This window comes from Meleagris gallopavo, chromosome 1, assembly GCF_000146605.3.
Source record: "Meleagris gallopavo isolate NT-WF06-2002-E0010 breed Aviagen turkey brand Nicholas breeding stock chromosome 1, Turkey_5.1, whole genome shotgun sequence".
In the NCBI taxonomy this organism is placed as follows: Eukaryota; Metazoa; Chordata; class Aves; order Galliformes; family Phasianidae; genus Meleagris; species Meleagris gallopavo.
In genome coordinates, this window is record NC_015011.2 from 54,951,349 (window position 1) to 54,962,494 (window position 11,146).

Genomic DNA, 11,146 nt, shown 5'->3' on the forward strand with positions numbered 1-11,146 from the left:
TTGCTTCTGTTGTCTGCAACAGATAAATTTCTAGGAGTGTTTTATTACCATAGAAATGTCCTTTGAGGACAGGGATTTTTATTTCCCAGAGTTGTTTGATGGTAAAAGTAGATTGAATTGTCATGATGGAAATAAGGTTAATTTGTATCATCTGTTCTGCAGAGTGCCTGGCCACTACTGTGGTTTCCACTGGAGGAATTTTAAAAGCAGCTATGAAATGAGCTACAATTTCTGAATATTGTTCTGAGGATGAAATCTAGACAGTGTACCAGTACAATTTTTCTCAACAGGTGATCAAGAAATAGTATTGTTTCTTTGTTCCAGGAGAATAAAGAAGAAATAGTTCTTCACAGCTATAATGTAACTTTCTAGAATGCATTCCCTTATAACAGATTTCATAAATATTTCAGTAACCTATAAACTAAGCCATATTTTCTTCCAGCCTCCAGTGACTAAAAACCTAGTGACTAATTGCAAACCTGTGACTGACAGAATTCGTAAGGCATACAAGGACAAAAACAAATACAGGTATGTTATGGCTCTGTAAAAATCTTTCGTAGAGTAATAAGAAGAGGTATAAATACATAAAGTCCAAACATTCTGTATTAAAATAAAGTGAGCTAACACTTAAGAGGAACTAAAGAAACATAGTGATAACTGCTTATAATTATTTATCTTGCTGAATGATGTGTTTGTTTTTCCATAGTTTATTTAGTAGACTAAAGATTTCCACTGTACGTGTTGGCCCAGATCCCAGCTTGCAGTACTCTAGTAAGAAGCTGGAGCATCTATAGACAGCTACATACATTGACAATATACAATCAGTGAGGACAATTAGAGCAGTAGAGAAAGGCAGAAAGAAATTTTCCTGTGCTTTGAAATTCTATGTTGTAAATCTTCTTTATTTTCTACTAAAGCTTTAAAAATACATAAATATCTGTAACTGCCTTGTACTTTTCCTGCAAGAAGGAAAGTAAAACAAAACAAAAAGCCCTAATTTCCATCCCCTTTTGGAAAAAGCTGACCAAACCATGACTTAGGTTTATTTGAATAATTGTACATGAGCAGACTTGCCTAAAATCTAGGTTGTGTATGATCTTTGCTCTTTGAAACCTGAAAACCAGTTTGTTGGCATGGAGCTCATAGACCTCTCTTGTCCAATGCCTTATCAGCAGTGTTGGATGGGAAGAGTGGTGGGGCTCTTCCTAAGCATGCATTTGCCCCAGGAATGCTGACAATGTTGAATAAATCTGTAGAATTAAGAAGGTTACAGGGCAGTGTTTGGGCATTATCTGCTTATTTATAATACCTCAAGTTGTGCCGTGTGCTCTATAAGCAAATGGAGGGAAATCAAATATCACATTCTAATGGAGATTGGACAGTTTAATTAGAAATAAGTTGTAAGACTATTAATATTTATTGAACCTGACTTTAAACTGTTTTAAATAATGCATAAATATTTTAACAATAAGGTTTGAAATCATGGGAGAAGAGGAAATTGCCTTCAAAATGATTCGCACAAATGTGTCTCATGTAGTTGGTCAGCTGGATGACATACGAAAAAATCCCAGGTATCCTGTTTCTTAATTTGTACACTACGGATCATTTATTTAATTTCTGTTATTATATAACTAAAACATTTGAACATATAGAATAATGTATATATATAATAGAATATATAAAATACTTCAACTATTTTTGAGGCTTTTGTTTTTGCCATTCTAGAGTTTACAGTTTATATTGCAGAACATTTTATGTTAAGGGAAAGAATATTTTGATCTGTTTTATGTAGCAATATTTAAGAAAAAAAAAAGGTTTTTTAATTGTAAAATCTGTTTTGTATATCCACTATGCTTTCATGCTCTGTTACAACATAGCAAGAGGTATTAAACATTTTTTTGATATTTAGTGAGAAGTGATCCAGAGCAGGAAGTTAGTCCTTTGTTTCTCTACAATGTAGTGATAAAGCATTTAGATGCTCAAATCTGAGAGCTGATTTTCACAGTGCAGCTTCTGCATTCCTGGGGCTGATGAACTACCAGCCTGAGGGAGCCTGCCTGGGATAGTCTGGGGTAAATTCTCTGATAGAGTGTAGACATCTGATTGCCATAACCAGATACTCTGCATAGGATCACCATAGCCAGCTATGCTTCTAAAGGGGAGGCATATTTTGCTTTTCTCAGATGTGGCAATTCAGTTGCTTGCATGAAATTGCCTAGAGCAGGGTTACCAATTATGCTGCATTCATTAGAGGAAAAGCAGTAATGTCCTCAGTAGGCAAATAAATGTGCTCTAGAGTTCTCCTTACATCCAGCTTCACATAGCAAGCCTGAACTTTGCTCCGCTCTTTGAAAGAGCACACTGTGCTATAGAGAATACAGCTGACCAGAACCACTTCTTCACAAAGATTAGCAATTGCAAAGTCATCAGATATAATTTTACCCTCTGGGGAAAATGTAAGATCTTGTATCTCACAATATAAATAAAGCACATAACCTTGCCCATATGGGGGAAAGGGAATTTTTGTCATCAAGCACCAGGTCAGAATTGCCAAGGGTACATAGACTAGCAAGCTAGCTGCTGCTTTAGCTTCAGCAGTTTTCAGTAATGTAGATGCTTGGGTGTTTCTTCTATGAGAAGTAACTCTCTGCAAGACACTTTATTGGGAGCATGTTTATTTGGTCACAGTGATTTCCACATGAATACTATTCCTATTGTTTGTATTTTGGCTGATAATAAGAGTTAAATTTGGGTTTTCTGATTCAGGTCATGTTACAGTCATTTTTATAGTTTTCTCAATAACTGAAAGCCTGAGGACCAAACTTTGCCTTTCCCTATACAGTCTTCTAATTTTTGTTGTTGTTGAGCTTCTCTGAAGAATATAGCATATATAGTAAAATATTAATAACTTAGTATATTTACATCCTATAATAGAAGTAAAATTTATTAAGATAACTAACTCATGGTAACTCTACATTAAAACTATGAAAGAATTATCAAGATGATAATCCTTCTAATCTGCTGTCTACATCTAGTGTTAGACTTTGAGATGATGCACGCTAGTGCCCATTAGATGGCAACATTAATATAAATAGAAAAGAGAGAGCTTTAGCTCATCAATGGATTCCTCAGAGTTTCTGACTCACTGTTAGCCTCGATGTACTCTGAATTGCAATCAAGTTAATTTAAAAGTAATGCAGCAATAAGGAACGTAGTTATCAATATAAAATATATCAGTTTGGTTTTAAAGGTTTATGTTCTTGTCTTGCCAATACCTTTGCGGTATTATCAAAGGAAATAGTCTAACAAAGCATTTTTCTTTTCTAGAAAATTTGTTTGCTTAAATGACAACATTGATCACAATCATAAGGATGCTCAGACAGTGAAAGCGGTGCTTAGGGATTTTTATGAATCAATGTTTCCTATTCCTTCCCAATTTGAGCTGCCAAGAGAATACCGGAATCGTTTCCTTCATATGCATGAACTCCAGGAATGGTATGTTAGACAGATTCTCTTCAGGTTACTGCAGTGTACTAGCATATGATTATAAAACGTATTGGTACAAGCCCATTTTTTTTCCCAGTGTTGTTGTGAAGGAGTTAACAGTGAAGATGACATGAAAATATTTAAATGGATTAAAACTTGAGATTTGCAGGATTTGGATTTTCTTGTTGTTCTGAGTTGTTAATGTTTCACTGATTGTCCACAAGTCATTTCAAGCAAAGTTTTTTTTAATTAAAAAAAATCAAGAATTGTGGATTTTTTTTAATTAAAAAAACCAGAACTGTTTAGAACGTGTATGGCACAAATATAATATAAATTCTGCTATCATTGCTAAGTAACTTTTTCAAGATATTAGAAATAATTTAAAGATGTTTAATGATCACCAGAGAAGATACTTGTGCATCTTTCATATTTTTATTTAATGTGTGAAATTTTAATGTGCTTTCCCCTCACCAAACGATATTTAATTTAGAAATTGAGAAAGTTGATTTGGGAATATAAACAAAAGGTCGACAGGCATAGTGATTAAAAATGAAACAAGCAGAATAGTAAGATAATTTTGTTGCTAATCAGCAAGTTATGAGAAGTATCTCCTTGTGAGGAAGGAGAAAATATAGAGTATGAGAAGTACTGTAGGTGACAAGAATTGGGTGTGGACTGTAGTAGCAGAGGGGAGTGGAGGGCAAACTGAATTCAGCAGTTAGCTGTACAAACTTGGGTTGGAGCATAAGAAATAGTCTTGGCTCTGTTTTTGAGGACCACCACCAGGACTGTTAGCTCCAGAAGAAGGCTTATTACTTTTTTGTGGTTAAAACAAATTTTTGCTGGGATGGTGGAAAGCATGTTAAAGTGCTGGGAGAAATCCAATTTTTCAGATGAGTTTTCTACCTTTATCTTGTATGGTAATCATTTTTGGTTTAGGAACCAATGTAACTAAAGTAACAGTAGTTTCAATATTAAGTTGAAAGCAAAGAAAGTAAAGAAATATGCAGAATTTGAGCTACATGCAATAAATAAGCATTTTGCTTCTTATAACACAAGTTAATGGGTAAATTACAACAACATATTTTCTTTTCCTGTTTCATGGAAACCCTCTGATGTTTATATCTGATTTATAATACATGAAACTCTGTTTCCATCTTTCTGCAGGAGGGCATATAGAGACAAGCTGAAATTCTGGACCCACTGTGTTCTAGTAACGCTTATTGTATTTACAGTCATCTCATTTTTTGCCGAACAGGTAAAAATTATATCTTATCAAAACTATAACGTTTAATACATATTTCTGTACCTTCAGGGTACTGTAAGATGGATTTTTTTAATAGAATAGCTAGAATTTTTATTAGTAAAATGATATGCAAATAGTGATTAGGTTGCTTCAACTTTTAAGCTGTCGTGTTGAGATTCTTAGAGTATGTATGAGTACACTTGGGGGGAAGGAGAATTATCTTCTCTTTTCAGGTGTCTTGTGACGGTCAAGTACATCAGAATGTGCTAAATTTGGGAATTCAAAAACAGTAATTGTTTCTGAAAGTCTTGCTCTATTAAAACATAATGTTTATAGTGCAAAGTTACTAAGAAGAAAACTTGAGTAATAGCAATACCCTAATCCTGGGAAGATCTTAAGGCATTTTAGGAGACTAATCCAATCTCATCTTTTGAATCAGACACAAAGGAAAAAACAAAAACTTCCCATTCTGCAAGCACAAAACGGTTTTCTTGAACATATTAACCCTGCAATATAAAGAGGGAGACAATGGAACAAATCATATGGGTAATTCTTTGCAGGTTGGGGCCTTAAGTAACCCTTTCCGTGGTCTGATGAAGAGGGTGTAATTCTTGAAAGGTTGGCTTTTGAATTTTTTTCCCCTCCACCTGTAACTTTTGCATGAATCTTTCCCTTAATTTTCAGCCTTCTGTATACACTGAAAACTCACCCTGCATTAGTAACTTTATTTTGGAAGGGAGTATTCTACTCAGTAGGACAGCTAGGTATGTAAATACTGCCAGCTTTGTGTTCATCTTCTAGAAACTGAATGTAGCCTGTTTATATTTATGTAAATTAACTTGAAATAATCAGAATATAGGTAAACTGTGTTTTTCACTTTCTGCTTGTATTCTGATTATTGAGAAATATGTTGTGTAATAGTTGCATTTGAGTAAATAACTCTTTCTTCCTGTGCAGTGGAAAAAAAAAAAAAAGACAGTATTGACTGAATTACCATGGATGACAAAGATTCTATGGTTTCTAGGATGAAAGACTAACCAGCTGTGTACCTCTGTCTTAGAAGGGAACTAAATACTGTATTTTTTTCTTCTCAGCTAATCGCACTTAAACGAAAGATTTTTCCAAGAAGAAGGATCCAAAAGGAAGATGGTCATGAACGAATCAAAGTGTAGAAGAGCTTTATTTTGGAGATCAGACTACCTCAAGATGTGATAAGCATTTAAAATTCTCTCTCATAAGTGTCTTTTATGGTTTGATATTTAACTGAGTTGATATGAAGAAAAAAAATCATGCATCTACATTTATAATCTCTGCAGTACTCTATGATATACAAGCTGCTGGAACTGTGACAGAAAGCTAAACACAAATGGCAGGAGCCTGTGTATAAGCAGATTTCGACTGATCTTACTTTACAAATGTTGGTTCATGGCCATGCTATCCTTTTTTATAAAAAGGGTTACCTAAAGAAATGTAGCTGCATTTATTGCAGTGGATGTTGCCAACTACATATAATGTTGGAAGGCAGAGTTGTTTGGGATGAGCTTAACAGATCCTTGATCTTGCATTCCGAAAGATTTCTGCAGAATTCTGTCACTGCTTTCTTTTTTTTCCTCCAGCCCTATGGGAATTATGTAATTTGTCATTTACCCTTAGTCTACATTTAAATGACATTGGCATTCCTTAAAGCACAGTGACAATTCACTCCCCCCAATTTGTAGTATTTAATTGGAATTTCGAAGAAATGCATGCTAATAAGAATACACGGTAACAGAACAGGTAATGGTTATTTTAAAGTTACTTTACATTTTGGTGTATTATCTGGTGTATTATATTCCAAAGAATACAGTGGGTGTTGTATCTTGATTACAAAGAGAGGGTTGTAATCAAGTGAAAGTGATTAAGTTATACTGTTTTAAAAGCACTGTAAATATAACAACAAAAGTGCCTATCTGAATGGGTAATGAACTGCTTTAATGTAGCAATGTGTGGGAGCAATGTTTCACTTCATAAAACAATATTTATACTGACAAATGAAGCTTTGTGGTTTTTTTTTTCCTAAGTTTCACAGGACTAGGCCCTGTATTTGAGACATCAGGCTGGTATGATTTTATGTGGGGGGAAAAAAGATACTTTTCAGGCAGAACTTTATGGTGGTGTATCTTCATTGTACAAGCAGTATTCAAAGAATGCTTTTTTTTTTTGTAATTGGGTGTACAAAATGTATGTGCATATGTATTGTAAAATATTTGGTTTGCTTTGAAATCAACTAAAATGTGATGAAAGGTTTGTCTGTTTCTGTTTTGGAGTACAACAAAACTCGCTCATTTTGATAAAATAGCCATTAATGCTTATAAATCCTTTTAGTAAAGTACAGCGGGCAGTGACAGCTGAGGTACAAACACGAGCGCACCCCCACCCGCTGCAGGCGTGCGCATGCGCTGTTGCTCTGCCTGCCGCCTTTCCCGCCTTTTTCTGGCGATCGGGGTAGCGGGGGGACCGCGCTCAGCAGCAGACTGACAGGGCGAGGGAAGGCTGTGGGGCGAGGCAGGGCAGGTTCCTTACCGCCTGATGTGGGGAGTGAGTCGGCGGTAGGCACTGGGAGCGTGGAGGGGGTCGTCAGCAGGCAGAGGGACGAGGCTGAAGGGTGGCTGGGTGGGGCTGAGCACCCCCTCAGCTGTGCGGCTGTGGGACTCACAGATACTGCTTTATTTCAGATCTTTGCAGGCAGAGAAAAATAAGGAGGTGAGTGCCTCTGAAAAGTCGTTGTTAAATACACATCTGTGGCTTGGGAATGTTGGAATCTGTTAAAGCAAGGAGCTTTATCATGATTATATGGGGCTGCAACGTTGTTTTATTGCATTTAGTGCTCTGTAGGCTGGTTTTTCAGTACAAAGAAAGATGCCTGTGTGCAGTGAGATGTATGTAAGCTGCTGCCATGCTTACGTCGTGTTTTCAGCAGGTGCTGAAATCACTGAGGCTTGGAAGTTGTGCAGTGCCCCTAAGTTTTCTCTCATTTGAGAATAATTACAACACAAGAATTTGTGATCTTCTAATTAGCAACAAAAGATGAAATTTTAATTTCAAGAAAATTTTAAGTTCTAAACATCTTGGGTTCATGCTGTATAGCGAAGCATCAAACACTGAAGAAGCTGTGACATCAGAAAATGGTTTTCACTTAACAGCTTAATGTGATTGTTTTCTATATCCATGGAATATCTGGCAAAAAAAAAGTTTTTATAGCTATGAGCAGCTAGTTCAAAAAATAAATAAATATGGGATTCAGGTGTGCGCTACAGCTGTTACTGTTAGAGGATCTCCCTGCCCTGGAAATTCTGAAAATCTTTACTGGAGTTCTCAGTTTTGTGTAAACTTAATGTTCAGAACTATATTTCCATGGCCTTTGAAAAACCTGTTGTGTCTGGCAGTGTTGAGCTGCACTGAGAATGAGAAATTTCTCCATTGCTAAAGCTTGGAAGACCGGGTACTTTCTGCTTGGTTTTTTGTTTGTTTTCTCTGTTGTTTCTATCTTCTGTGTAATCCTGTGCTGGTTTTGGTAGAATATTTAAAATTATATGTCCCGTAATACTGAATTTGAAATGCTTCATGCCTCTTGGTATGAGATGAAGCTAAAAGAAGAAATATTTCAGTGAGGTCACTGTATCCTGCTATTTTTTTCTGCTGCATTTGTATATGATTTCAGTTACTGAAGTCCTAAGGAAAACATTTTATTTTGTCCTTGCATTTAATGGCAACAAATATACTTTTCTTTCCTTCTAAGTAGATGTTTTATTTCCTAAAATAATACATGGAATATATAAAAATGAGAGTTACTAAAGGAAGTGTATGTTTAAAACCCAAATATGGAAGCTGCATCAGAAACTTATAAAGAGACACAATGGCTAAAAACAAATAATTCAGACAGTGAACGTTGACCAACATTGTTAGGAATTCATTTTTCTGCTCAGTAAGGAATGGCTGTAGAGTCATAAATTGTTCTTGAACATTTATTATCTCTGTATTTGATAGGATAGAATATCAGCACGGCTCTTTGGGAAGGTGGTGTCAAATCTGAAAAAATTATGGAATCTTACGAGGCAGGGATCTTATGAGCAGTCTGTTCAGAGCATTCCTTGCTTTTCAGCATAAGAAGTATGATCCCATTATCTTTGCTATTTTTGCTTATTTTTTACCCCGCTCTTAAAAACAGTGTCAAGGTTAATTCTGTGTGACTACTTGGATATCCTTACAGGTTACAAGGGAGTATGTAACAGGTCAAGGTAAACAGAAAAACACATTTGTCTTCAAAATACTGTGGGAAAAGTTATGTTTCGATACTGTGCCTCAATAGGAAGAAAATTCCGTTATGGCACCATCAGGAAGAAAGCATTCAGGAAAAGCTGCTAAAGCAGCACAGGAAGAGCAAGCCAGATCTGCCTATGACTTTCAGGAGGAAAGAAAAGACCTGAGCGGATCAGAGGAGGATATTAGAGAAGGTGCTTGTCTGCTGATTATTACAATTTTTTTTCTTAAGCAAGGTTTGTAATGTTTCCAACCCTGAACAGATAGGAAGATATTATAGGTCAGTGAACAATCATGCTTCCTAATGCTTGTGAGAGTTTCCTCGTGTGTGGTTTGGATTAGTAAGAGAACACTATAGAACAGCTGAGGGTAGTGCCCTGCTGTGTCTTAAACTTATTGTTAATGTCTTTAATAAAGCCGGATACTATTGCTAGGCTGCATATAATGCTGTAGGGTCAGGACAGAAAAGGAAAGCTCTGCTTGCTTGTACAGAGAGCAGAATTGGATATAGGGCAGAGCTGGGGTCTCACGATGGCAGGAGTAAGAGTACTTTGGGAAGAATCTCAACAGAAAAAAAGCAAGAGATACAGACAGCTGAGAAAAAATAAATGGAAGTTCAGCCAAGGGATTCTCATTTAAATTTTGAGGGATTGTAGCAACAAGTGGATTTAAAATAGAGTTCTCATTTTTCAAGTGACATTTTTTGGCAAAGTTTGATGTAACTTCTGGATTTTGTCTTTCAGCAGTCATCTCTGGGTTTTGTCTCTTTTCCTTTCTACCTCCCTCCTTCCTCCACCCTCTATCTGTCTAAACTAAATCCTTCATTTCTATAAGACAGAGAAATGTAAGTGCAAATAATGAAACTAGCATCTTGAGTATTCCCTGTGAAGTTTGCTGTGCTGCTTTCTGTGAAATATCTGATAAGTCTGGTCAGTATGTCCTAAGCTTCAAATAGCAGTGGCCACCCAGTTCGTATTAGCTAGGTGTGTGGATCAGAATGTACTTTTCTGCAACGTCCTGAATGAGTGGGTTTGCAAAATTGGGAAGTGGGTATGGAATTGGGAAGAATCTTTTTCAGTTTTTGTTTAGTCTGCCAACCTAATTTCTTTAAGAATAGCTGGACAGCCTTACAACACTTATAAATGTTTTGTTTTCAGGACAGCTTGTATGGCTGTGTGCACTAATGCTCACTGTTTCAAAACAATCCATATTGCTAGGTATTCTTTCACAGTTCTGGGTACACTCTGTTTTTGTCTTGAATCAGGTATAATCTTTCTTGATCTTTTCCCCCACCTTTGGTAACAGAAATCTGACTGCCAAGGATTTTTTAATTTGAGAGAACATAAATATATCTCTCTGGTTTTGCTTCCTTAAAAGTCAGAGTACACAGTTTCAGTGCTTAGGGTAAAATTAAATTCTTGTTTCATTTTTTTCTTGTTTCAAGTTTTTTTTCCCCTAGTTTTTAAGATTAATTTTAGCTTTCTGATAATTGTTACATTGTGATGCTGAAAGTAATTGTGTAGGAGTAGAGTGAGGAACTCCAATTAGTAGAGACCAGCACTGAGGAACTCAGGGCAGTGCCAGCTCAAATCCAGGCACGTGGGGTCCATCGCCATCTGTCAGTTCTTTGCAGTCAAGTGTTAGGAGCTGGACGTGTAATGGATGGGATGGATGTTCAAAGAAGTGATCTTATTGAAAAGTAATTACACTTCCAGGAATTCAAATGGCCCCACAAAATATAAAGTATTTTTGTAAATCTTTTTGAAATTTGCATTAAGGTGAAACACCAGTAATGGACAAGCATGGCAAGAAAAGACCTATGGTGACTAGTCATGTGGTTCCAGATGATGTGGGGTAAGGTTTAGAATATATTTCTTAAAAAAAAATTAGTAAAGTTCTTAAATTTTTTAATGGTGAATTTTTAAAAAATTTTTATTATATTTTCCCCTCTGATGTCAGTTGCTTGAAGATATTAACAGTATTTAAAATGATATAAAAAATGCATGAAAAGTATTTTTGATAAGTGGAATGAAAGTCAAAATGTATTGGCCAAGTAACTACAGTGCAAAAGTATGTGATGCAAAAGCTTTTCTTGAGATTAAAGCTGTTGAGTTG

The 11,146-nt window shown here is 35.9% G+C and overlaps 2 protein-coding genes across 4 annotated transcripts in view; both read left to right on the forward strand.

The window, feature by feature from the left end:
• Nucleotides 1-358: 358 nt before the first annotated feature.
• On the forward strand, nt 359-7,475 carry LOC104911584 (N-acetylglucosamine-1-phosphotransferase subunits alpha/beta-like). Of its 3 annotated transcripts, none has more exons than XM_010713093.3 (6): nt 359-528; nt 1,473-1,571; nt 3,328-3,495; nt 4,654-4,744; nt 5,417-5,496; nt 5,827-7,475. In XM_010713093.3, exons 1-6 carry the CDS (start codon nt 374-376, stop codon nt 5,828-5,830), a joined length of 597 nt encoding a protein of 198 aa, XP_010711395.1. In that variant the 5' UTR covers nt 359-373; the 3' UTR covers nt 5,831-7,475. The 3 variants fall into 3 exon arrangements, with proteins under 3 accessions (XP_010711395.1, XP_010711403.1, XP_010711397.1); XM_010713101.3 differs by lacking the exon at nt 5,417-5,496 and adding an exon at nt 5,293-5,350 and having other exon boundaries at nt 5,827-7,018; XM_010713095.3 differs by lacking the exon at nt 5,417-5,496 and having other exon boundaries at nt 5,827-7,018.
• GNPTAB (N-acetylglucosamine-1-phosphate transferase subunits alpha and beta) overlaps nt 7,166-11,146 on the forward strand; it is a 14,423-nt gene continuing 10,442 nt past the window's right edge. The window contains exon 1 of the mRNA XM_019611488.1: nt 7,166-7,216. Coding sequence (XP_019467033.1) covers nt 7,166-7,216 — 51 coding nt within the window. The remainder of the gene's footprint in view (nt 7,217-11,146) is intronic.

Excerpts from the sequence above, each read along its gene's own strand:
- LOC104911584 (XM_010713093.3), top strand. The coding sequence starts at position 374 with ATGCATTCCCTTATAACAGATTTCATAAATATTTCAGTAACCTATAAA. Across the intron at positions 529-1,472 it reads AAGGACAAAAACAAATACAG|GTTTGAAATCATGGGAGAAG; the intron begins GTATGTTATGGC and ends TTTAACAATAAG. Across the intron at positions 3,496-4,653 it reads ATGCATGAACTCCAGGAATG|GAGGGCATATAGAGACAAGC; the intron begins GTATGTTAGACA and ends ATCTTTCTGCAG.